Raw genomic sequence first — 27,997 nt, 5'->3', positions numbered from 1 at the left:
CACTCACCCAGCCTGTCCAAGTCACCCTGCATTCTCATAACATCCTCCTCAGATTTCACACTGCCACCCAGCTTTGTGTCATCTGCAAATTTGCTAATGTTACTTTTAATCCCTTCATCTAAATCATTAACGTATATTGTAAACAGCTGCGGTCCCAGCACTGAACCCTGTGGTACCCCACTGGTCACCGCCTGCCATTCCGAAAGGGACCCGTGAATCGCTACTCTTTGTTTCCTGTCAGCCAGCCAATTTTCAATCCATGTCAGTACTCTGCCCTCAATACCATGTGCCCTAATTTTGCCCACTAATTTCCTATGTGGGACTTTATCAAAGGCTTTCTGAAAGTCCAGGTACACTATATCCACTGGCTCTCCCTTGTCCATTTTCAAAGTTACATCCTCAAAAAATTCCAGAAGATTAGTCAAGCACGATTTCCCCTTCATAAATCCATGCTGACTCGGACCGATCCTGTTACTGCTATCCAGATGTGTCATAATTTCATCTTTTATAATTGACTCCAGCATCGTTCCCACCACCGACGTCAGGCTAACCGGTCTATAATTCCCTGTTTTCTCTCTTCCTCCCTTCTTGAAAAGTGGGACAACATTAGCCACCCTCCAATCCACAGGAACTGATCCTGAATCTATAGAACATTGGAAAATGATTACCAATGCGTCCACAGTTTCTAAAGCCACCTCCTTAAGTACCCTGGGATGCAGACCATCAGGTCCTGGGGACTTATCAGCCTTCAGACCCAACAGTCTATCTAACACCATTTCCTACCTAATATAAATTTCCTTCAGTTCATCCATTACCCTAGGTCCTTTGGGCACTATTATATCTGGGAGATTGTTTGTGTCTTCCCTAGTGAAGACAGATCCAAAGTACCTGTTCAACTCATCTGCCATTTCCTTTTTCCCATAATGAATTCACCCGCTTCTGTCTTCAAGGGCCCAATTTTGGTCTTAACTATTCTTTTCTTTTTCACATACCTAAAAAGGCTTTTACTATCCTCCTTTACATTCTTGGCTAATTTACCTTCGTACCTCATTTTTTTCTCCGCATATTGCCTTTTTAGTTACCTTCTGTTGCTCTTTAAAAGTTTTCCAATCCTCCGGCTTCCCACTCGTCTTTGCTATGTTATACTTCTTCTCTTTTACTTTTATTCTGTCCTTTACTTCCGTTGTCAGCCATGACCTCCCCTTACTCCCCTTAGGATCTTTCTTCCTCTTTGGATTGAACTGATCCTGCACCTTCTGTATTATTCCCAGAAATACCTGCCATTGTTGTTCCACTGTCATCCCTGCTAGGGTATCTTTCCAGTCAACTTTGGCCACTGTCATCCCTGCTAGGGTATTGTTCCATTGAACTTTGGCCAGCTCCTCCCTCATAGCACCATAGTTCCCCTTGTTCAACTGTAATACTGACACTTCCGACTTTCTCTTCTCCCTCTCAATTTGTACAAACGTGTGTAGATTAAATTTTATCATATTATGGTCACTACCTCCTGATGGCTCCTTTACCTCGAGGTCCCTGATAAAATCTGGTTCATTGCACAACACTAAATCTAGAATTGCCTTCTTTCTGATAGGCTCCAGTACAAGCTGTTCTAAGAATCCATCTCGGAGGGACTCCACAAACTCCTTTTCTTCGGGTCTAGTACCAACCTGATTCCTCCAGTCTACCTGCATGTTAAAATCCCCCATAACAACTGTAGCATTACCTTTGCGACATGCCAATTTTAACTCTTGATTCAACTTACACCCTACATCCAGACTACTGTTTGGGGTCCTGTAGATAACTCCCATTAGGGTCTTTCTAAGAATTTCTCAGTTCTATCCAGACTGACTCTATGTCTCCTGATTCTATGTCCCCCCTCGCAAGGGACTGAATATCATTCCTCACCAACAGAGCCACCCCACCCCCTCTGCCCATCAGTCTGTCCTTTCGATAGGACGTATACCCTTGAATATTCATTTCCCAGGCCCTGTCCACTTGAAGCCATGTCTCTGTTATTCCCACAACATCATACTTACCAATTTCCAACTGAGCCTCAAGCTCATCCACTTTATTTCTTATACTCCGTGCATTCATTAGATTAGATTATGAGAACAGGCAGTCCTCTTTTATCGTCATTTAGTAATGCATACATTAAGAAGTGATACAATGTTCCTCCAGAATGATATCACAGAAACACAAGACAAACCAAGACTGAAAAACTGACAAAAACCACATAATTATAACATATAGTTACAACAGTGCAAAGCAATGCCATAATTTGATAAAGATCAGACCATGGGCACAATAAAAAGAAGTCTCAGTCTGTCGAAAGTCCCATCATCTCACGCAGACGGTAGAAGGAAGAAAAACTCTCCCTGACATGAGCTTCCAGCACCGCAAACTTGCCGATGCAGCACCCTGGAAGCACCCGACCACAGCCGACTCTGAGTCCATCCAAAAACTTTGAGCCTTCGACACCGAGCACCACCTCTGCCGAGCGTTTCAACCCCAGCCCCAGCAACAGGGCATAGGCAAAGCCAAGGATTTGGGGTCCTCCCCTCCGGAGATTCTGGATTGCACAGTAGCAGCGGCAGCGAAGCGGGCATTTCAGAAGTTTCTCCAGGTGTTCCTCCGTGCTACTCACGTCCGTCTCCATCAAATCAGGATTGTGCACGGTACCTACTTACAAATAATATCATTTCGGAGCGGCCGCGCGCGCTGCGTCACGCTGCCACCTTCTCCTCCCCTCCTTTATATATAATACTTTTAATTCATTACTCCCCTCACCTTTCATATCAATTCCTATTTCAGATGGCCATACTGTACGATCCCTTCTTGAGCTTTCTGCTCTGTTGATTCTGCTGACTTTCTGAACTTTCCTTATTGTCATTTTCCCTTTATCTCCATCCTTATGTTTCCAGTTCATCCCCTCCCCCCCACTACTTAGTTTAAACACACCCGTGTTGCAGAGGCAAACCTGTCTGCCAGAATGCTGGTCCCCCGTCTATTAAGGTGCAACCCGTCCCTTTTGTACAATTCATCCTTACCCTGAAACACACCCCAGTGGTCCAAGAATGTAAATCCTTGCTTCCTGCACCAGTTCCTCAGCCACACATCTCCCTCTTCCTGCTCTCTCCAGCACGAGGAACTGGAAGCAAACCGGAGATAACCACCCTGGAAGTCCTGCTTTTCAGCCTCCTTCTGAGTTCTCTGAATTCACTCTGTAGAATGTCTTTCCTCTTCTTCCCCACATCATTTGTGCCGACATGCACCACCAGTTCCGGATGTTCACCTTCACCCTTGAGGATTCCCTGCACGCAGTCCGTGACACCCTGAGCCAATAGGCGAGTCCTGGACTTATTTCTTGGCATAATTTACATATTACTATTTAACTATTTATGGTTTTATTACTATTTATTATTTATCGTGCAACTGTAAGGAAAACCAATTTCCCCCAGGATCAATAAAGTATGACTATGACTGTGACTATGATGTCCTGGATCCTGGCACCAGGGAGGCAACACACCATCCTTAAATCTTGCCTTTTGCTACAGAAACCCCTTTCTGTACCTCCCACTATGGATCCCCTACTATCACGGCTCTGCCTGATGTCTGTCTCCTCGGCTTTGCTTCAGCTCCAATTTTTGACTCGCAGACCTGTCCGCCTCTCAGGCTGATGTAGATGACAAACAACAAAGCACCCACCACCGATCTCTGTGGGGCACCACCAGTCACTGAGGCAACCCTCTGCTCCCATGCTCTGGCTTCACCTGCAAAGCCAATGACTAATCCAATTTTGTATGTCACCCTGAATGCCCAGCGACTGAACTTTCTTGACCTTTCGGGACCTCACCAAATGCCTTTCTATAGTCCCTTTAAACAACATCCACTGCCCTGCCTTCATCCATTTTCCTTCAGATCATAAAATGGCTGGTTTGTGTAGTTCAATGGTATACTACTTAATGGGGAATTACAAGCAGTATTCGTAGTTTAGAAGAAATATATTTGTAGAATTTCTAACAAAAGAAAACCTTCAGATGCTGGAAATCCGAGCAACACACACAAAATGCTGAAAGAACTCATCAGGCCAGGCATCATCAATGGAAAAGAGTACAGTTGGCAGCATATGTAGAAGTTTTAGTAGTGTTGTACTAAAAAATGTTGCTGTGTATCACAAGTGCTATTTTGACGAGTGATACCCATGGAATGCTGAAGGAATTCAGCAGTTCAGGCAGCATCTAGGGAGAGTAGTGAACAGTTTTATGTTTTGAGCTGAGAGCCTTCGTCGTGACAGTCAGGACATGCAGGACGCAGCTTGTCTTGACATTGTTCAGTTGCTCGTTATGTTTTGCGAAGGATCGCGTGTGTATACAATGCTGGAGCCAGAGTCTGCTGTTCATTGATGTAATTGGCACATTTCACTGCATCATTCACCATACATATGTTAAATCTGAATACGAATAATGAAAAAAAGAGAACTGCTCAACTGCTGTATCAGGAACACCAAATGATTCTCACAGATGTAAGAAAGCTTTACAACCCCATGCTCTGTGATCAAAAGATTTAAACGCAGAACTTGCCCAATTGGCCCACCGTGCCTGTTTGACCATTCAATCAGGGCAAACTTATTTTGTTCTGGAAGGAAAGAGAGAACCATAGGCTTGTTAGTCTGCCATCAGTAGTTTAAAAATCTGTTGACAAACAATTGAAAACGTGGCAGCTAGAAAATAACAAAAGTACTCATGTAGATTCTCCAGAATTTATGACAAATGACACAATTTATTTCAAAATATATGATGTTAGGTATCTTGATATTAACTGATTAATGAATTTTGGGAAGGCACGGCGGCCGTCTGACTGCAGCCCTGCCGGAGCCCCACAAAATGGCGGAGAGCGGGGCTTCGTCCCACGTGAGTGAGCGGCACGGCACACCTCTCGCGAGATCCTTTGCTCCGCTATGCCGGTGTACGGTCGATATCTCGCGGGAGTGGGATGCATGAGTCTCGCGATAGTGGGCTCGGCGGGTGGATGGCGTCGCTGGCTAGCTTTCCTCAGGTAACGGCGGCCGCGGTCGGTAGTCGGCAGTCGGCCTCTGGGGCGAATCGAGGCGCCGGGCCTGTCCTGAACAGGGTGGTAGCGGGAGTGGAAAAATGTGGTGTCAAACACGAGACCCTCGTATAGCTCGTGTGCAACCACGAGGTCGGCGCCTCTGTCTCCGCCTGGAGTCGGCCGGGGGGGGGGGAGTGTGGGCGGAATAGGGCAGTGGGACCTGGGGAGGGGGTAGGGAGGTAGGGGGGCACTGGGAGGAGGTAGACAATAGAGGGTGGAGGGCGACGGGGAGATGGAGAGGGTTGGGAGGAGGGAGGAAGGGAGGGGGAGTGTGATCGAGGGGAGGGGAGAGGGTTGGGGAGGTAAGGAGTGGGGAGTGTGATCAAGGAGAGGGGTGGGGAGGGGAGGGGGCAGCGGGATCGAGGGGTGGGGTGGGAAGGGAGAGGAGCGGGATCGAGTGGAGGGGAGAGGGTTGGGGCAAGGAGGGAGGGGGGCAGCGGGATCGAGGGGTGGGGGGAGGGGCGGAAGGTGGGGAGTTATTCGGGCCATTTAAGAGGCCCTTAGATAGGTACATGGATGATAGAAAAATAAAGAGTTACTGGGGAGGGAGGGTTAAATTGATGTTAGAGTAAGTTAAAAGGTTTACACAACGTCACGGACTGAAGGGCCTGTACCTTTATGTGTTCTGTGGGGTTGACTCAGAATAGAGATGAAAGATTGGGAAGGGTGAAGTGGATGGACGGGAGAGGGAGATCTGCTGGAGAGCAGCAGGAAGAAGCTGGTCTGGCTGATGTTTATGAGTGGTGTACAGCGCGCTGACAATTGATCTTGGGGAGGATACTGGCTTTTGCTGTACAAATGGGTCTGCTCTAAACCTGTTTGTGTGACATTGCAATTCAGTTTTGGGTCTATTGTTCAGCTCGATTTGAATTCACTATATAAACGATGGTGAAGCTGTTAACTTTGTGGCATCTTTAGTAAGGGCATTGATTGGAGCTTGATTGATTGAAAGGAGTTGTTCTTGGTCTTGACTCGATGGCTTGTACAGTATGTCTTATGCAGGTAGGTGAGTGAGGCCATTTATTGCCCTTTACAGTCATGGTGCTCTTTGTTCAATCCAATAGATGCTGGAACCCTTGGGAAGCCCCACGTTACAGATGATGCTGGTAGGTTTTTGAAGATGCTTCATTGCTGCATGCTATGTTCATTTTGCCAGTAGGGAATCTGTGTAAGAGATCGAGGTATCTTGAGGATTGGGGACCCTGGTCTACCTTTTATAGGCTGTATTGCTGACGGAGGAAGCTGGTATACTCTGCTACTGCTGCATTTAATTCCTAGAGTGTGGATATTGCTGGCAAAGCCATTATTTCTTACTCCTCTTTAAATACCAAGTTGGTGGTGAGACTTGAACAGCTGTGGTTCTTCTGTTGAAGTTACCTTGACACAGTTGTTTGGCAGACAGTTCTAGGATTAAAATCTGCAATGATAGTGTGGTATCATTTAACATCTTATCTTCAAATTTGCCATGCAGGTTGATAGAGTGTATGGTGCATTGTCCTTCATTAGTTGGTGGATGGAGTTCAGGGACCATGAGGTGATGTTACAGTGCTATAAAACCCAGGTTAGACGTGGAATATTGTGTTCAATTCTGGTCAGCTCATTGTAGGAAGGATGTAGAAGCTTTAGTGTGCGGAGGATATTTACTAGGCATGGATTCGCGAGTATGTCTTACGATTGAGTGAGTTAGGGCTTTTCTCTTTGGAGCGAAGGAGGATGAGAGGTGACTTGATTGAGGTGTACAAGGTGATGAGGCATGAGTGGATAGCCAGAGACGTTTTCCCAGAATGGAAATGGGCATAAATGTAAGATGATTGGAGGGAAGTATTGAGGGTTATCAGAGGTAAGTTTTTATAGTGGTTGGTTTGCAGATTGTGCTGCTGGTGGTGGTAGAGGGAGAGATATGGTGGTAGAGGGAGAGATACATTAGGGGTGGGTGTATTAGAAACTCTTATTAGATTGCTCTCCAGTTTTCTATCATCCATGTGCCTATGAGGAGGGTAGCATTAGATAGATTTTTAGAATAGGTTATAAGGTTGGCACAACATTGTGGGCCGAAGGGGCTGTACTATCGTGTAATGTTCTGTTTAATTGAGGAAGAACTGGTGGTGATGAAGAATTTTCTTTGCCTGTGTCTATTTGAATGCCGTGGAGACTTCGTGGAATCTGGAGTCAATGTTGAGGACTCCCAAGAGATTCATCAGGATGTTTCTTAAAATGGAGCATTTCACTTATGAGGAGGCGCTGGCTAGACTGGGTTTATTTTTCTTGGAGTTGGGGAGGTTTAGAGTTGAGTTATGCAGAATTATAATGGGGACAGATAGTTTATTTTCTCTATGACAGATGTGTGAAGATTGAGGGTATCGATCTATTATTCCTCTCAATTTTCCCCTTCTATTTGAAACTCCAGTTCCTATGAGAGTTTTAAAAAAACTCAGTAAAAATTGAGAGTTTTACAAGCTCGCCTGCACTGGGAGTGACTTGTTCAACTTTGGAGTCTTGGTCTGATGGATGGCTTGTCTGCTTTGATATTGGTACAAATAAATTTCTTGGCATCAAGTGAGTGGTTCTGTAATTACAAAGATTCAAATACACTCTGGCTCATGAGATTTTTTCTGTGCCTTTGGTTATACAATTTTTCCTTGGCAGAACAATGACTTATCTGCATCTACCTTGTCACAGTTTGTGATTTAATACGATGCCCTGTTCTGATGTGCATCCAATCTGATTCGACCTTCCTCAAGATGACCCCCATGTCTAAGCATGAACCTCATGAGAAGTGACCAAATGTGTATATTTGCATAGAACTTAACCCTAGAAAAATACTGCTCATAGTACAGGCTGCATTCTAAATCTATGCTTAAGACAATGTATCATTGTTAATTTGTGTGCTGAGTGCTGTGTTTATATTGATCAGTTCCTTACTCCTGCCCATGCCCATCTCTGGTCTCTGTCATGGTCTTGAATTACTGCAAATGAATCTCTGAGGTGTAGGCAGCAATTGTGGTCTTGAATCACATGATTTTTTTTAGGGCTTGCCTTGTCATCTGCAGATTTTGTAAGCCAATTGCAGTTGGCATTGTTTAGGATGCTGATACAATGTTGGGGCCAGAACTGGAATCTAAGAAAGAGTGACCAGGGCAAAGGCTTTTAAAGGAAGCCTGACTCTTGAGTTGTTATCTTAGAAGCTATCCAGATAAGTAGATACTTTATTGATCCCAAAGGAAATTATAGTGTCACAGTAGCATTACAAGGGCTTCAGCTGAGGCAAGGTAAGTGGGTAAGTTAATTCCTTATTTCTTATTACTTTCTTAGTTAACACGAGAGAATAGGGGGTATGTCTTCATGGCCAGTGTTCTGTTCTGTGTGTGAGATGTGGGATTTCCAGGAGACTACCAGCCTCTCTGGCCTTATCTACACCAGGTGCATTGAGATTCAGCTCCTTAGAGACTAACTGTTATAGAACTGGACCTGCGGCTCGATCTTTGGCTTGTTAGAGAAAGTGAAGAGGTGATAGCCAGGAGCTACAGTGAGGTAGTCACCCCAAGGCTACAAGTATCAGATAAATGGATGACTGTCAGGAAAGGGAAGGGAGAACGTTAGATAGTGGAAAGCTCCCCACAGGGGTGGGTGTGTGGAGAATGACTTATCTGGGGGAAGGAACAGCGGCCATGCTTCTGGCACTGAGTCTGGCCCTGTGGCTCAGAAGGGTAGGGAACTGGAGAGGATGGCAGCAGTACTAGGGGACTCTATAGTTAGGGGGACAGGTAGGCGATTCTATGGATCCAAAAAGAGACATGGATGGTAGTTTGCCTCCTGGGTGCCAAGCTCTGTGATGTTTCCTGAAAAGGTAGGGTAAGCAGCCAGATGTCGTGGTACATACTGATACCACGATAGGGGTAGGGAAAGGAAGGAGGTCCTGAAAAAAGAATAAAGGGAGTTAGGAAGAAAGCTGAGAAGCAGGATCTCAAGGGTAGTAATCTCGGGATTGCTGCCTGTGCCACGCGACAGTGAGGATAGGAATAGATTGAGGTGGCAGATAAATGCATGGCTGAAGAATTGGAGCGGGGGGGGGAGCGATTCAGATTTCTGACTAATTGGAGCCTCTTCTGGGGTAAGTGGAACCTGTACAAAAGAGACGGGTTGCACTTGAGGACCAATATTCTGTGGGCTGGTTTACTAGAGCTGTTGGGAGTGGTGTAAGATAACGTGGCAGTGGGATGGAAACCAACTGAGGATGAGCGAGGAGGTTTACAAGTAGATGATGGGTGTAACATGAATGTAAGGAAGGACAAGCCAATGATTGGGTACAGATGCAGACAGCAAAGAGTTAAATTGTACTACAGGCAAAATTCAAAAGGGCAAAGAATGCAGGACTGAAGGTGCTGTATTTAAATGCACATAGCATTTGCAATAAGGTGGACGAACTAGTGGCGCTGTTAAGGATTGGTCATTATGACATTCTGGGCTTCAGAGTTGCGACTGAAAGAAGACCATAGTTGGGAGCTTAACATCAAAGGATATACTTTGTATTGGAAGGACAGGCAGGAAGGCAAAGGAGGTAGTGTGGCTCTGTTGGTAAGAAATGGAATTACATCTTTAGAAAGAGGTCATAGAATGTTGAATCTTTGTGGGTGGAGTTAGGAAACTGCAAGGAGAAAAGAATCTATTATGGGAATCATATATAGGTCTCAATAGTAGCCAAGATGTGAGGTTGAGATTGCAAAGGGAGCTGGAAAAGGCATGTAATAAGGGTAATGACACAATTGTAATGGGGGGGGGGAGTTCAATATGCAAGGGCATTGGGAAAATTAGGTTGGTGTTGGATCGCAAGAGAGGGAATTTGTTGAATGCTTACGAGATGGCCTTTAAGAGCAGCTTGTGCTTGAGCCTACTCGGGGGAAGGCTATCTTGAATTGGGTGTTGTGTAATAACCCAGATCTTATTATGGAGCTTAATGTAAAGGAGCCTTATGAGGCAGTGATCATAAGATGATCGAATTCATACTGCAATTTGTAAGTCACACGTATCAGTATCACAGTGGAATAAAGGGAATTACAGAGGCACAGGAGGGGAGCTTCCCAGGTGGATTGGAGGAGGACACTGGTGGGAATGATGACAGAGCAGAGATGGCTGAAGTTTCTGGGAATAGTTCACAAGGCACAGGATAGGTGTGTCTCATAGAAGTAGTAGTTCTCAACATGGCAGGGGTGGGCAACTGTGGCTGACAAGGGAAGTTAAGGACTGTATAAAAGCCAAGGAAAGGGGACACAAGGTGTCAAAAGTGAGTGGTAAGTTCGATGATTGGGAAGCTTTTCAAGTCCAACAAGGCAACGAGAAAAGCCATCACAAGGGAAAACATGAAATATGAGGTCTGATAAGGACATACCTCACTGATAATGAGGGCTAACTAGACAATAATATAAAGCAGGATACCAAAAGTTTTTTCAGTTATGTAAAGAGCTGATATTGGACCACTGGAAAATGATGCTGGTGAGGTAGTAATAGGGGACAAAGAAATGGCAGTTGATCTTAATGGGTACTTTGCGTCATCCTTCACTGTGAATACACTAGCAGATTGTCAGAGGTCTGTAAGTGGCATTGCTATTACAAAGGAAAAAGGGCTATGCAAACTCAAAGTTCTGTAGGTGGATAAGTCACCTGGCCCAGATGGACTATATCCCAGAGTTCTGAGAGAGGTTGCTGAAAGATAACTTGTGCATTGGTAATGATCGTTCAAGAAACACTTGATTTTTGGTGTGGCCCTGGAGGACTGGAAAATTACAAATGGCACTCCACTCTTCAAGAAGGGAAGAAGACTAAGGAAAAGAAATTACAGGCTAGTTAGCCTACCCTCAGAGGTTGGGAAAGTGAAGTCTATTATTAAGGATGAAATTTCTAGATACTTGGAGACTAATGATGAAATAAATGGAAGTCAGCATGGTTTCTGTGAAGGGAAATCGTGCCTCACAAATCTTAGTTCTTCGAGAAAGTAACAAGGAGGATGGAATGCTCTGCCACAGATTGCAGTGGAGGCCAAGTCCATGAGTATATTTAAGGCGGAAGTTGATCGTTTTCCTGATTGGTCAGGGCATCAAAGGATATGGCGAGAAGGCAGGTCTATGGGGTTGAGTGATATCCGGGAATAGCTGTGGTGAAATGGTGGAGCAGACTCGATGGACTGAATGGCCGAATTCTGCTCCTGCGTCTTATAGTCTAAGTGCAAAGAAATACAAATATTAGAAGAGAAGTAAGAAGGAATAAAAAAAAAAGTGATCCTCAACAGTCTAACAGGAGGGGGTCGTCACTTCCCCAGCTATAGGTTGACTCATGATAGAGCCTAATGGCCGAGGACAAGAATGACCTCACATATCGCTCTTTGGAGTAGCGCAGTTGTCTTGGTCTATTACTAAAAGTGCTCCTCTGTTCAGTCAAGGCAGCATGAAGAGGATGAGAAACATTGTCCAGTATTGCCAGGATTTTCCGTAGGGTTCTTTGTTCTACCACATCCTCCAGTGTTTCCAATTTGACTCCAATAACAGAGTCAGCATTTCTAGCAGCACACATTGAAGTTGCTGGTGAACACAGCAGGCCAGGCAGCATGTCTAGGAAGAGGTACAGTCGACGTTTCAGGCCGAGACCCTTCGTCAGGACTTCTGATGATGTGTTGCTTTCCTCTGCCTAGAGATGCTGCCTGGCCTGCTGCGTTCACCAGCAACCTTGATGTGTGTTGCTTGAATTTCCAGCACCTGCAGAATTCCTCGTGCCAGCCTTTCTAGTCAGATTATTGAACCTGTTGGCATCACCTGTGTTGATGCCATTGCCCCGGCACACTACTGCATAGAAGGTTGTACAGGTGACAACAGACTGGTAAAACATGTGAAGGAGAGACCTGCATACTCCAAAGGACCTCAGTCTCCTCAAGAAGTAGAGGTGACTCTGGTCCTCCTTGTACACAGCCTCTGTTGCTGCTGCACTCAAGACTGTCATCCAATTACTTGTAGGTCCTCATCATCAATAATAACAGGGAACAATGCAGGCTTAATCTCCTTAATTCTGTCAGGATCTGATAGAGCTGTTGATGATTTAGCTTGTACCATTTGACCAGGGCCCTGTGTTCATCCTCCCTTTATACACCCAAGTATTATTGAGTCATCAGAGAGTTTCTGCAGATGTCGTGACTCAGTGGTGTATCTGAGGCCCAAGGTATACAGGGTAAACAGGAAGGGAGCCAGTACGGTCCCCTGTGGAGTTCCAGTGCTGCATGTCTGACACACAGCTCTGAAGCTGCAAATACTCTGGTCTGCCAGTCAGATAATCCATTATCCAGGATACAATGGAAGTGCCATCCTACATGGAATGGATTCTCCCCCCCCTCCCCCCAGCCATGAGGAATGTATGGTATTGAAGGCATGTGTGGAATCAAAGAACATGGGATACACAACTACTCAGAACCGGAACAGGCCATTCAACCTGTAGTGTTGTGCTGGACTACTAATTGTAGTAATTAATTGACTAACGAAGCTAATTCCTTCTCTCTGCACTCTGTCCATAACCCTCCATTCTGTATGCATTCATGCGCCTATCTAAGCCTCCCGAATGCCACTTTAGTATTTGCCTCTACCACCACCCCGTCTGTGCATGTGTGTGGGTGGAAATTGCTTTGTACATCTCCTTTGAACTTAGGCTCACTTGAAATGCATGCCTTCTAGCTTTAGATGCTCTAGGGATAAAGATGTCAGCGGTCTAATATCCATGCCTCTCATAATCTTAGAAACTTTTGTCAGATCTCCTCTCAGTCTCTGCTGCTCTGGAGAAAACAAACTGTTTGTCCAGCTTCCTTGTAGTATTTGCTCTTTAATCCAGAAAACATCTGATAAACCTCTTCTGCAACCTCTTCAATGCCTCCATATCCATCCTATAATGGGGCAACCAGAACTGAATGCAACACTCCAGGTTTGATCAAACTGTTATAAAGCTGCAACGTAACTTCTTGATTTTTGAACTCCAGATGGAAGCTTTTATTACTTTATCAACATCTGCAGCTATCTTCAGGGAGCTGTAGACTTGGACTCCAAGATCCAGCTCTGCATCAAAACTTAAGTGTCTATTATTAACAGTGTGCTGTCCCTTTACATTTGATGTTCCAAAGTGCAACATAAATTTGGCCACTGTTTGCCATTTTTCACTCGTCTCTAACAGATCAATATTCTGCTGTATCCTCTGATATTTGTATCGTCTGAACCGAACTATCTCACCCATCCACATTTTCATCCAGGTCATTTTTGTTTATCAAGATATTTGTATCCCAAACAGCAGAAGTCTCAGTACGGATCCCAGTGGAACACCGCTTGTTATTGACCTCCAACCAGAATGAGTCCTTTCAATTACTACCCTTTGAAATCTATGGGCAATCCAATTCTAAATCCAAAATGGTAACTCCCAACTCACCATATGCCTTAATCTTCTGATGAGCCTTTCATCAGGGACCATGTCAATGCCTTTCTAATATTTATGTAGCCAGTATTCACAGCTCTCTCTAAATAGGCCATGGTTTTCCAAATGCTCATCAATCCTATTCCCAAAGAATCCTTTCCAATAGCTTTCCTATAACTGACGTGAGACTCAGCGGTCTCTAGTTTCCAGGATTGTCGCTATTTTCCTCCTTGACCAACAGAACAACATCAGTTACTTGGGACTTTGCTTGTAACTAGATGTGATGCAAAGAATTTGGTTAAGGCTCCAGCTTTCTAACTTGCCTCAACAACGAGAGATATATCCATCCCCTTAGGCTGTAGGGACATCCGCTTATTCTTTAAGAGACTCAACACCACATCTTTCTTTATCTCAATATGCCTTGACGTATTAGCATGCTCTACATTGATCTCTTGCTGTCCTTCACTAACCTTGATAAATACCTAAGCAAAGTACTTATTTAAGACCTCACTAACATCCTCCCCCTCCTCTTTTTATCCTTGTGAGGTTTTTCCCTCTCACTAGTTATCCTTGATCTTGGAGTTGTGTATATAGTGCTGTGGAATTCTCTTTAATCACACCTGTCAAGAACTTTTCATGCCCCCCTGGCTTTCCTAATTCTCTCCTTAAGTTCTTTCCTGGCTTCTTTATAGTCCTCAAGGGCTAGATTGATTTTTAGTTCCCTGAACCTTGTGTATACTGTTATCTTGACTAAAGTCACCACCACTTTCAACATCCAGTGTTCTCTTAGCTTACCATCCTTGTAAATTCAGTTGAGGATATGTCCTATGCTCTGCATTTAGTCTTTTAACAACCTCTATATGCTGATGGGAACTTGCCCAAAGGCAACTGTTTCCAATTAACTCTCCCTTAGTACCTGCGTAATATCTGTAATCTGTGTCACTCCAGTTTGATACTTTTCTCCATTTTGGCCTTGCACCTTGTCTGTCTGCTTTGTGATTTCTCTGTAACAGTGACCCTTTAATTTGACGACTGCATTGGCGCTGCTTCCTGCACGTATGCAGAACTCGTTGACTTTATTAACTTTGCCTCCAACTTTCACCCTGCCCTCAAGTTTACCTGGTCCATTTCTGACACCTCCCTCCCCTTTCTAGATCTTTCTGTCTCTGTCTCTGGAGACAGCTTATCCACTGATGTCTACTATAAGCCTACTGACTCTCACAGCTATCTGGACTATTCCTCTTCTCACCCTGTCTCTTGCAAAAACGCCATCCCCTTCTCGCAATTCCTCCGTCTCCGCTGCATCTGCTCTCAGGATGAGGCTTTTCATTCTAGGACGAGGGAGATGTCTTCATTTTTTAAAGAAAGGGGCTTCCCTTCCTCCACTATCAACTCTGCTCTTAAATGCATCTCCCCCATTTCACGTACATCTGCTCTCACTCCATCCTCCCGCCACCCCACTAGGAATAGGGTTCCCCTGGTCCTCACCTACCAGCCTCCAGGTCCAACATATTATTCTCCGTAACTTCCGCCACCTCCAACGGGATCCCACCACTAAGCACATCTTTCCCTCCCCCCCTCTCTCTGCATTCCACAGGGATCGCTCCCTACACAACTCCCTTGTCCATTCGTCCCCCCCCATCCCTCCCCACTGATCTCCCTCCTGGCACTTATCCGTGTAAGCGGAACAAGTGCTACACATGCCCTTACACTTCCTCCCTTACCACCATTCAGGGCCCCAAATAGTCCTTCCAGGTGAGGCAACACTTCACCTGTGAGTCGACTGGGGTGATATACTGCGTCCGGTGAGGCCTTTTATATATTGGCGAGACCCGATGCAGACTGGGAGACCGCTTTGCTGAACATCTGCGCTCTGTCCGCCAGAGAAAACAGGATCTCCCAGTGGCCACACATTTTAATTCCACATCCCATTCCCATTCTGACATGTCTATCCACGGCCTCCTCTACTGTAAAGATGAAGCCACACTCAGATTGGAGGAACAACACCTTATATTCCATCTGGGTAGCCTCCAACCTGATGGCATGAACATCGACTTCTCTAACTTCCGCTAGGCCCCACTTCCCCCTCGTACCCCATCTGTTACTTATTTTTATGCACACATTCTTTTTCTCACTCTCCTTTTTCTCCCTCTATCCCTCTGAATATACCTCTTGCCCATCCTCTGGGTCCCCCCCCCCCTTGTCTTTCTTCCCGGACCTCCTGTCCCATGATCCTCTCGTATCCCCTTTTGCCAATCATCTGTCCAGCTCTTGGCTCCATCCCTCCCCCTCCTGTCTTCTCCTATCATTTTGGATCTCCCCCTCCCCCTCCAACTTTCAAATCCCTTACCCACTCTTCCTTCAGTTAGTCCTGACGAAGGGTCTCGGCGTGAAACATCGACTGCACCTCTCCCTAGAGATGCTGCCTGGCCTGCTGCGTTCACCAGCAACTTTGATGTGTGTTGCTTGACCCTTTAATTTGCATTCTTTTATCACTCTCCCTTGTTCTACCTCATTGCACTAACAGCAATAAAATGTCATGCAAAACAAAGATTTTCACTGCACATAAGTACTTGTGTGAATAATAGACAAATCACCACATTCCAGCTCAGCTATAACCTGCTGTTTTCTTCATCAACTTTCATTATCTGCAACTGACAATCTTTGTTGTCTGCAACTTACACAGCCCACTGACATTTTTGTCCAAATCATTCATAATCACAAATTAGAGGCCCCAGCACAGAACGTCAGTGTTCAGAGAGCTCCACTCAGAATAACACTGCCCCACAACTGCACTCTCCTGGCAAACAGACCGAACTTCAGGGTGAGCCTTGAGCAACTTCGATTTGAAGGCTATGGGAACTAGAGCACATCAGGAGCATTGATGTCATGACATTTTTGCATCATCAGTGGGGACAGGAGAGGTTCCGGAAGATTGGAGGGTTGTGGATGTTGTCCCCTTATTCAAGAAAGGGAGTAGAGATAGCCCAGGAAATTATAGACCAGTGAGTTTTACTTCAGTGGTTGGCAAGTTGATGGAAAAGATCCTGAGAGGCAGGATTTATGAACATTTGGAGACATGTAATATGATTAGGAATAGTCAGCATGGCTTTGCCAAAGGCAGGTTGTGCCTTATGAACCTGACTAAATTTTTTGAGGATGTGACTAAACATGTTGATGAAGGTAGGGCAGTAGATGTATATGGATTTCAGCGACGCATTTGATAAGGTACCCCATGCAAGGCTTACTGAGAAAGTAAGGAGGCATGGGATCTAAGGGGACATTGTTTTGTGGATCCAGAATTGTCTTGCCCACAGAAGGCAAAGAATGGTTGTAGATGGGTCTTATTCTACATGGAGGCAGGTAACCAGTGGTGTGTCACAGGGATATGTTCTGGGACCCTTACTCTTAATGATTTTTATTAATGACCTGGATGGGTTAGTAAACTTGCTGATGGCCCAAAGGTTGGGGATGTTGTCGATAGTGTGGAGGGCTGTCAGAGGTTACAGCGGGACATTAATAGGAAGTAAAACTGGGCTGAAAAAGGGCAGGTGGAGTTCAACCCAGATAAGTGTGAGGTGGTTCATTTTGGTAGATCAAGTATGATGGCAGTATTTAGTACCAATGGTAAGACTCTTGGCAGTGTGGAGGATCAGAGGGATCTTGGGGTCTGAGACCGTTGGACACTCAAAGCTGCTATGCAGGTTGACTCTGTGGTTAAGAAGGCATACGGTGCATTGGCCTTCATCAATCGTGGGATTGAGTTTAGGAGCCGAGAGGTAGCGATATAGGACCCTGGTCAGACCCCACTGTGCAGGTCTGGTCGCCTCCCTACAGGAAGGATGTGGAAGCCATAGAAAGGGTGCAGAGGAGATTTACAAGGATGTTGCCTGGATTGGGGAGCATGCCTTATGAGAATAGGTTGAGTGAATGTGGCCTTTTCTCCTTGGAGCGATGGAGGATGAGAGGTGGCCTGACAGAGGTGTATAAGATGATGAGAGGCATTGATCGTGTGGATAGTCAGAGGCTTTTTCCCAGGGCTGAAATGTCTAACACGAGAGGGCACAGTTTTAAGGTGCTTGGAAGTAGGTACAGAGGAGACGTCTACAGAGGAGACGTTTTTTACGCAGAGAGCAGTGAATGCGTGGAATGGGCTGCCGGCGACAGTGGTGGAGGCGGAGACGATAGGGTGGTTTAAGAGACTTCTGGGTAGGTATATGGAGCTTAGAAGAATGGAGGGCTATGGGTAACCCTAGGTAAATTGCAAGGTAAGGACATGTGCGGCACAGCTTTGTGGGCCGAAGGGCTTGTATTGTGTTGTAGGCTTTCTATGTTTCTATGACCAGCAATTCTGGAAGGAAGGACAAGCAGGAGCTAGACAACGATGGATTTAGCAGATTCAACTGTATTTTAATGCTAGAAGTGTTAAAGGTAAGGGTGGCCATTACAGAGAGGGAGAAAAAAAAACATCCTTAATGTTCTAGGATTTCAATATTTTAGAAATATAGAGTCAGAGGTTAAAAAATGGAATCAGTGACTATGGCAGATACACTTGGTAGCCATGAAGGGCTCATTCAAGACTCTTACATGAGTGGATTAGAAGCTGTCCTTTAGCTTGGTGGTATGTGCTTTCAGGTTTTTGCATCTTTCTGCCAGATGGGAAGGGGACAGAAGAGAGAATGTTCAGTGTGGGTGTGATCTTTGATTATGTTCGCTGGTTTATTGAGGCAAGGAGAAATATAGACAGAGTCCATGGAGGGGGTAGCTGATTTCAATGTTGTTCTGAGCTGTGCCTACAACTCTGCAATTTCTTGTGGTCTTGGGAAGTGCAGTTGTCATACCAAGCTGTGATGCATTCATAAAGGACTCTTCCTATGATAAAGGGATATGACTTGAGCATAAAAGAGCGCAATCCAAATTTGTTAAGCCACCTGAGGCAGTACCAGAGCTACTGTGCCTTCTTTGCCAGCACATGTGTGGTGGTTGGATGTGGTGTTCATTCCCAAGAATGTGAAGCTCGCAATCTGATCGACCTCAGCACCATAAGTGTAAACCACCACCTTTCCTGAAGTCAATGACAAGCTCTTGGTTTCTTAATAATTGAGGGAAACATTGCCATGGCACCATGCTATCTCTGTCCTGTATACTGACTCATTGTTAGCTGAGACTTGGTGGTGTCATCTGCAAACTGAGTCAGAGGAGAATTTGGCTATGCAGTTGTGAGCATCCTCGTAGGGATTGGAGTGGAGAGCTGAGGACTCAGTATTTTGAGAGAATAGTGTAGAGGATAGTTGTGGTGTTGCTGCCGATCCTGTTTGCAGTTTGTTAGTCAGGAAGTCACAGGTCCATCTGCAAAAAAAAAGCTGTTGAATCCCAGATCTAGAAATTTGGAGATGTTTGCTTGGAATTCTAATATTGAAGGCAGAGTTGTCAATAAATGATAGTTTATAAGTCAAATTAAGAAAAATGAGGGGTGTCCTCATTGAAACCTATCAAATGTTGAAAACCCTTGATAAAGTGGATGTGGAGAATATGCTTTCTATGGTGGGAGAGTCTAAGACCAGAGGGCAGCCTCAGAATAGAAGGGCGTCCTTTTTCAACGGAGATGTGGAATTTCTTTAGCCAGAGAGTGGTGAGAATCTGGAATTTGGTGCCACAGGCGGCTTTGGAGGCCAGGTTATTGGGTCTATTTGTTTAGTCGGCATGAAGGGAGAAGGCAGGAGATTAGGGGTGTGAAGAAAATTGGTTCAGCCATGTTGGAGTAGACTCGATGGCAAAACGGCCTGATTCTGCTCCTATATCTGATGGTCTTGTGGTCCAACATGGGTGTCTCGGATGCTTCGGGGATGCGTGCAGGACCAGGGAGGTGGACCTGTTTTTGCTGTAGGAGAATTGCAGTTTGAGTTTGTTTAGGAGGTTGGAATTGATGTGTACCATGATGAACCTCTAATGGCAGATGGAGTTTAATCTTGACAAGTATTGCACTTTATCTTAAATTCCCCTAATGTACAGTTGCAAGGAGAGGTTTGTGAACCTGGTTTTCTGCATTAATTATTCACAATATGTGGTCTGATCTAAACAAATAACACAGACCATTGTACTACTTGTCAATACTGCGTATACTATTTAAACAATCACAGTCTTGGTTCAAAAAAGTCTCTGAACCTCTGGTGTAATGCAGTTTTACTGAAGCTATTTGGAGTCGGGTGTTCCAGTCAATGAGCTGAGATTGGAGGTGTGGTTTGTAGAGATGCCCTGCTCTATATAATAATAATAAAAAAAATTACTGATGGAGCTTGCTCTTAAGATTTGTTTATGTGCACCATGCCTCGATCAAAACAACTTTCAGAGGGCCTTAGAAGAAGAATTGTAGAGATGCATGAAGCTGGAAAAGGCTACGAAAGCACTTCTAAAGAGCTGAGTGTTCATCAGTGTACGGCAAGAGAAATTGTCTATATGGAGGAAATTCAGTACTGGTGCTACTCTCCCTAGGAGTGGGTGTCCTGGAAAGATCAAACCAAGAGTAATGCTGAAGGAGGTGAAAAAGAACCCAAGGGTAAGAGCAAAAGACATGCAGAAATCTCCATAGCTTGCTAAAGTCTCTGTTCGTGTGTCCACTCTAAGAAAAACACTGAACAAGAATAGTGTTAATGGAAGGACACCATGGAGGAAACCACTGCTCTCTAACAGATGCTGCATGTCTCAAGTTTGCAAAACACCACCTGGATGTTCCACAATGCTTCTGGACAGTGTTGTGTGGAAAGATAAGGCAAAAGTTGAACTCTTTGGCAGAAATACACAAGGGCACTGCACAGCAACACCAAAACCTCATCCTAACGATGAAGCACGATGGAAGGAGCATCATGGTTTGGGCTGCTTTGCTGCCTCAGAGCCTGGACAGCTTCCAATCATTGATTGAGGGAACAATGAATTTAAAAATGAATCAAGGCTTTTTGCGGGAGAATGTCAGGGTAGTGGTCCGTCACCTGAAGCTTAATAGAAGTTGGATAATGCAACAAGACAATGATCCAAAACATGAGTAAATCAACAGTGGTTTAAAAGGAAGAAAATTCATGGTTTGGAATGGCCAAGTCTGAGTCCTAACCTTAACCCAATTGAGATTCTGATGCATGACCTGAAGAGGGCTGTTTGTGTTAGGTATCACTGAAATGTTGATGAACTGAAACAGTTTTGTCTGGAGGAATGGTCTAAAATTCCTCCTCACTGTTGTGCAAATCTAATCAGTAGCCCCAGGAATTGGTGGAGGTTATTGCTGCTAGAGGAGGTTCCACCAGATATTAAATGCAGGAGTTCATATACTTTTTCCAGCCTGGATTGTTAATGATGAAACAATGTGTTCAAAAAAGACTTGAAAGGTACAGTTGTTTGTGTGTCATTAGTTTAGGCAGATTGTGTTCTTGTGACTGAGATGAAGATCAGACCACATTTTATGAATAAATATCGTAGAAAACCAGGTAATTGCAAAGGGTTCACAAATTTTTTCTTGCAACTGTATCTGCCTCTACCTCCACTACATGTAGGATGTTGCAAGGATCCAACACTTTGTAAAAAAAAAACACAACTTTAAAGTTTATTATAATTGGAAGTCATAGGGTAAATGACATCTTCTCCCCAAAGTGAAGTGTGAAACTCTAGAGGTTAGAGCTTTAAGGTGAGAAGGAGGATGTTGAAAGGAGATTTATAAGTCAGTGTTTTTGTTACTGGTTCTGGGGGAATGGTGGAAGCAGGTATGACTGGTAAGAGCAGGCAATGTGAAGGCAGGTGTATAGCTGAAATTAGCATTGTAGTTGGCACAAACATTGTGGGCTGAAGGGCCTGTTCCTGAGCTGTGCTGTTCTGTTCTAGTTTTAGACTTCCCAACCCTCGGACACCAACTGTCTACCCTATCTATGCCTTTTGTATCTTGGGGTAGAGGAATCAGTAACTACAGAGCATAGTTTTAAGGTGAGAGGGAAAAGATTTAAAAGGGAGCTGAGGGGCAAGTTATTTTACAAGATAGTGAGTCTGTGAACAAGTTGCTAGAGGAAGTTGTAACTTTACTGACCTCTACAGCAGTTAAGACGTTTGCATAGGTTTAAGGATAAGAGACAAATACAGGGAAATAGGACTAACTCAGGGAGTCACTTTGATCTGTGATTGTTTCCATTTGCCCTTTAATAATCTCCAGATCCAGCAAACTCCGGCTGTGTTTTCTGTCACAGCCTGGCATATTGGGCCCTTTGATTAGGGTTGGGGGTCACAGGGCTCCCAAAATTCAGAAAGATTTCTCTTTTGATGCTTTAGTCCTAATTTCCAGTATTTGCATCATAGCCTTAATCTTGAAGATTCACAGGAGCACAGGAAATTAGTAGCGGGTTAGTCCATCAGGCTCTTCAGTGCAACTCTGCCATTCAAAGTGATCATTGCTGGCCTTATTCCACAGTTGGATATCTTCAGCAGATAAGGTAAAAGGCATAAAAGATCCATATGACTTCTTTGTATTCACTTACATGTTTTGGTCAGTTTCGATGGGTCTGATTCTGTAGCAAACTAAACTCCCTCTGCTTCCATACAGGGTGGTGACATTATGAAGCTGGAAAATGGGCAGACAAAGCTGGGCTTGCCACCACTCAACCCAGAGCAGCAGGAGGCACTGCAGAAGGTAAGCAAAGAGCTGAAAGGTCGTGACCCTCAACTTATTGGATCCAAAAGCCTGTATCCATGCTGTCTTTGGAAAGGTAATTTTTACAATGCTAAGAAAGCAGGGCCACAGCGATTTGGAGGTAAGGTCAATGAGCAGGAATGTCTGAGAGTGGGGGAGGTGCGTCAGTGCATTCAGACAGTGTGTACGGGGGGGGCACAGAAATTTACATGGGGTGGGGCAGGGAAGCTTCAGCTACTTTGGTTATAGGGATCTAAGCACTGATCTTCTGCTTATCTTGTGCTATCATACATTACTTTTTAAATTACTGCGTGGTGTTTTTAGGCTGAAGGATGTGATCAAGAAACTTAGGCTAATATCAGCAGTAGGCAAATATCATAGACTGAAAAAACAAGCTCTTCAGCCAACCACGTCCACGCCAATCTTGCTCATCCACATTAACTATTTGCATGAAATATCCCTATATGTCTTTCCTATGTAACTGTTTAAATGCCTCTTAAATGCAGAAATGTAAAAATCAGAAACATTCCTTCAGCTCCTCTGGCACCATGTTACAGGATTTGACCTCAAAAAAAAAAAAAATTAAACAACTTTCATATCTCCTTTAAAACTCTTCCCCTCAGCTTAAACCTATGCTTTTTTATTTACCATGGAAGAACACTTGACTATCTCGATGCACAGGACCATAAGACATAGGAGCAGAATTAGGCCATTCAGCCCATCAAGTTTGCTCCACTACTCGATCATGGCTGATCCCAGATCCCACTCAATCCCATTCACCTGCCTCTCGCTATATCCTTTGATACCCTGATCAATCAGGAAACAAACAGCTTCCTTCTTAAATATACCCACAGACTTGGCCGCCACAACATTGTGTGGCAGATCATTCCACAGATTTGCAACTGTCTGGGTAAAATAATTCCTCTTAACATTGGTTCTAAAGGGTTGCAACTCAATTTTGGGGCTGTGCCCTCTAGCTCTGGATATCCTCACCACAGGAAACATCCTCTCCATATGCAGTGTCTTGAGCTCAGATGTTAACACATCACCTGTACCTCCACAGATGATCCCTGCCCTGCAACTTCTTCCAGGCATGATTTTTTGTTTTGCTCTACATTCCAGCATGTGTAGTCTGTTTCTCCATAATTGCTCTCAGCCCCTCATAATACTTTTCAGTGTTTGAGAAAAGTTAAAGGTTGTGTACCAATCAGTATTTGGTAAACATAGTTGTACCTGACTGACGTAAAATGAGGTTTTGAAGGGAGAAAGGAAGCTTGATGGGAAAGTAATGTTTACAAAGATTGTGGCAAGATTTTAATCGTGCAAAATGAGTGATAGTGGTCAACTGGGTGATCATTGACTGCAGGTTCTGTGCACGGATTCTTAGGGCTGCTTGCTCTTTGTACGTTTGATGGGTTCAGCTCAGAAAGGGCACAGCAACAGAGACCACTGCTGTTGTCTGTAAATAAAAAAAATAAAAATCAGTGGGTCTTGGCTTAGAAACATAGAAAACAGGAGCAGAAATGAGCTATTCAGCTGTTCAAAACTACCCTATATTCAATATAATCATGACTGATCAACCAAATCAATCCCTGTTGGAATTTTCCTCCAATCTCCCTTGATTCATCTAGCCATCAGAATAAAACGTAACTTGATTTTATTTAATGACTTTATTTTAAATGCTTATTGTGGTAGTGTATTCCACAGGTTTACTGCTCAGAGAAGAAGTTGACCCAACCTATTAAACCTTCAAGAATCAACCCAGTGAAGCTGCTGTGCATTGCCTCTAATGTATGCCATTCTTTCACTATGGAGACCAACCGATACGCAGTTCCCTAAGTGTGGCCCAATCAGCTCCCTGTGAAGTTGCGGAGAAGTCTCCCTGCCAGTTTACTTCAGGCTGATTGCAGTGAAGTTCATTAGTTTTCTGAATCATGGACCTGCATACCAGCATTTAGTGTTTGTCCTCTGAAGCAGCTCTGAGAAATGAAAAGAAAGAAACGATCACAAGATTACGAGTGGTTAGCTTTAAAAAAATTTGCCACAACTGGAGTACTGTTTGTAAATGTGATGTGATTGTTGTATAACACTGGACTATGCAGGTTAACGAGAGATGCACAAGAATGGAACCAAGGCTGGAGAATGATGGTTAGCAGCAGAGATGGACTTCAGTGTTTTCCTTGGCATATTGGGTTTGGAAGGGTAGTGGTGGCAAGGCCCTGATGTCGCAAAATAACTTGATTGAACAAAGAAAAACATACACCAAGAGAACATTACAACATAGTATAGGCCCTTTTAACCTACTCTGGGATCATTCTAACCCTTTCCTCATGCATATCCCTCTATTTTTCTCTCATCCATGTGCCTATCAAAGAGTGTCTTAAATGCTCCTAATGTATCTATCTGCCTCTTTCATTGCTGCTTGCAGAGCGTTTCACGCACTCACCACTCTGTAAAAAGAATACTTGCCTCTGGCGTTTCTCCCACACTTACCTCAAATCACCTTAAAATTATTTTATTTTTATTTGGGGAGATACAGCACAGTAATAGGCCCTTCTGGCCCAATAGGGGCATTGCCCAATTACACCCGTGTGCCCAACTAACCTGTTAATCTGTAGTCTTTGGACTGTGAGGAAACCGGAGACCAAACCACTACACGGTTATGGAGAAGGTATAAACTCCTTACACTTGTGGGAATTGAACCTGGACCGCAAACGCTATAAAATGATACGCTGACCTGTCTAAAATATTTATCTATTTTTGCAGTAAATATTTCTATTGACTTGTATCTGTCTGGGGCAGTGAATTCCAGAGATTCACCACTCTGGGAGTAGAACTTCCTGCGTGCCTCTACTTTAAATACCCACCCCCTTATCCCATGACTATATCCCACTTATTTGAGACTTGCCAATTAGAAGAAATAGATGGGGGCATAGATTCCTAAGACTTCTGCTGCATAGAAATAGGTGCTTTGGCCCATCTCATGTGTGATGATTATCATGTCTATTTATGTTAACCCCATGCCTGTATTAATTCCATATCCTTTGAGCTGTTCATTCAGGTATCTGTCCAGGAGTTACTTAAGTTTGGTTACCATCACCTCCTCTAGCAGTTTATCCCAGATGCTGACTGCTTTTGCGTGGGGAAAAATATACCCCTCCAATCTCTTTTAAACCTCTCATCATTTTAGGCCTGTGTTTTAGACAAATAGGTGGTGTCTGTCTTGTTTAGTATCAGGCACATTTCATCTCAGATCTGTAGTGTTTTGCCTCTGAGTTAAGAGTATTGTTGAATCACAACTGGAGCATGTATACTGAAGTACTGAACGTGAAGGATGCAAGTATTGTGCAGGAGGCTAAGAAATTTTTTGAGATGCAGCGTGGTAGCAGCTGCTTCAGGCCCAGTGGAAATGTACTATTCAATTACACCCATGTGACTAATTAACCTACTAACCTGTACACCTTTGGACTGTGGGAGGAAACCAGAGCCCCCAGAGGAAACTCACACGGTCACAGGGCGAATGTACAAACTCTTTACGGTGACACCACATTCCTTCTGGTAAAGAGTGAAATCATTCATTCTGCCTATGCAGCCCACATTTGCCCATATGAATTATGGTGCCAATGCCACATATCAGCCCTATTCTCTGAGCCTTCACTGTTGTTTGTTCTGTATCCAGCAAGCATGGAACCATAGCATATGACAGACAAAACCTTCATTCTAGTTTCTTTTCTTTTCCAGGCCAAGAAGTATGCAATGGAACAAAGCATCAAGAGTGTGTTAGTGAAGCAGACGATTGCCCACCAGCAGCAACAGCTCACTAACCTGCAGGTGAGTTCCAGATGGGCCCCACTGTGCTACCATGGCAGTACCAGTCAGTGCTGTGTCCCCAGTGGATACCACCTGTAACCTACTGTATGTACGTTGTGGATCATGTTGATATGCGAGTCCAAATCAAAATAAAACAGCAGATGATGGAAATCTAGAATAATAATAAAATGCTGGATATACTCAGAGAAGTGGCATTGCTGGGAGGAGAAGCAGAATTAATGTTTAGGATTGGAGACTGTTCATCAGAACTGATGAAGGGTTTACTGACCAGAAATGTTGACAAGATTTATCTTCGCACAGATCTGGCCTGACCTGCTGACCATTTCCAGCATTTTAAGACTTTGTTTGTTTGGTGTGTGTATCCTTGCTCCCCTGTAATGAAGGTTCAGTGCACTGTTCCCAAATGCCATGCAACGGCTTCATATTGCTAGAGAGTAGAAAATGCAGACAGAGGCTGCTGTAGTGCATTGCAAGGGTACCTGTACGGTACCTGAGAGAATTGCAGTTATACGACAAGGAAACGGTCTTTTTGGCCCACTGTCGCCTCTGTGGTGTGAAATTCTGTGTATAACATTGTTCCTCATCTGTTAATAGTTTTCATTTAGCATTGTTTTCCACAGTGTGTGGTTGGATCCCTGGGAGTGATTGGGTTTCTGTTTTAGCTATAAATGTCAATTTGTTGTTATCATCATCATCCTTTAAAATACTTACTCTGGGAATGGATTTTCTAAGGTTCTGAGCGACTTGAGCAATTTTTAGGCTTTGCTGTTTACTAGTGGAGTGTTGTAAAAGTAGATTGCTGAAAGATGCACTAATTTCTTGTTGAAGGGGAGGGGTTTATATTTTCCTCTGCCCAGAATTACAAGTTTGCTACTTTTGGAGTGTCCCCATTATTTTTTGCCAGAGTGCTTGTGAAACAGTGACGTTAGTGGTGTCACCTGCTCTCTGTGCCTGAGAATTACCCATGAGCACGTGTGGATTATAACAATGGATGGTGGTATTCCTGTTTGTGTGCAGTTCAGCATATTTAACACTTTGTTTCACTAATTCCAGTGTATCCTGCGTGAGTCCTGGATTTGTCAGTTGGTTTTGAACTACTGGACATTTGTAACGGGAGGTTTGTGGTGAGCTCTCCAGTTTCATTGGCAGTGCAACAGATGCCTCATGGCAGAACCTTCAGTACTCAGCTACTCTCATTACCATTCATAATGCACTGTTAAACTTCAATTATATTGTTGTAGTTACTGCTTTTCTGAACAATGATGGTGTCTGGTTGAAATAAAGACGCCAAACAATTTCCAAATCTCTTGTGGTTTTAGAATATGTCTTATCAGGAACATACTCTCAATACATAGATGGTTTGTACTGGTGTTTCATATGCTGAAAATTTATATAGACTTATGTACATTTTCGTGATTTCTCCTCTTCATTTCTGTATTTTCCAATTATGTGAATTCACTGCTGCATCACAGAGGCATATTTAGATTAGATGGTAGCATTTGCTATAGGGTGGTAGTGTTGGGTAGTTGAGAGGTTGCCTTTTCCAATGCTGTATGAATCTGATGTGAGCTCATTCCTGCCTGAAACTGTATGATGAAGGATCGGCTTAGAGTTGCAGATTATTAAGCAAGTACCTGCCATTTTTGGCTTGACAGTACATTCCTACTATGATTTCCACTTATTTTCTCTGTGTTTCACCCTTCTCGGTCATTCATAATTGATGTGTTTTGTCAGTAACTTCAAATGGTTCAACTTTAAACTTAACAGTGAGATTTCCACTTGGATGCTATGTTCAAGTTCTTGGTCTGTTTCTCACCTGTGACAGCTGGCAATATATCCCGACAGGGTAAGGGCCAGTCAGCAAAAGCCTCCCAATGAAACGTTACCAGCTAAATGTATGAAGACTTCTGAAGGTGCATTACTGTGATTTTAGCTTGAAGCATCTTCAGCTGCTGCCAGGTA

The 27,997-nt window shown here is 44.1% G+C and overlaps 1 protein-coding gene across 4 annotated transcripts in view; it reads left to right on the top strand.

Annotated features, from left to right (window-relative positions):
- Positions 1-4,994: 4,994 nt before the first annotated feature.
- Positions 4,995-27,997, top strand: part of LOC140195649 (poly(U)-binding-splicing factor PUF60-like) — a 71,135-nt gene continuing 48,132 nt past the window's right edge. For 2 of the 4 annotated variants that reach the window (XM_072254339.1, XM_072254341.1), the window contains exons 1-4: positions 4,995-5,055; positions 6,174-6,215; positions 22,118-22,204; positions 25,946-26,035. In XM_072254339.1, coding sequence (XP_072110440.1) covers positions 5,029-5,055; positions 6,174-6,215; positions 22,118-22,204; positions 25,946-26,035 — 246 coding nt within the window. In that variant the 5' untranslated portion in view covers positions 4,995-5,028. Of the gene's footprint in view, positions 5,056-6,173; positions 6,216-21,900; positions 22,008-22,117; positions 22,205-25,945; positions 26,036-27,997 lie in introns of those variants that run through there. The other 2 variants (XM_072254340.1, XM_072254342.1) reach the window with 2 other exon arrangements.

Source organism: Mobula birostris, chromosome 3 (assembly GCF_030028105.1).
Source record: "Mobula birostris isolate sMobBir1 chromosome 3, sMobBir1.hap1, whole genome shotgun sequence".
Lineage (NCBI taxonomy): Eukaryota > Metazoa > Chordata > Chondrichthyes > Myliobatiformes > Myliobatidae > Mobula > Mobula birostris.
The sequence above is the reverse complement of the archived record's forward strand: the minus strand, read 5'-3'. Positions and strand labels throughout refer to the sequence as shown.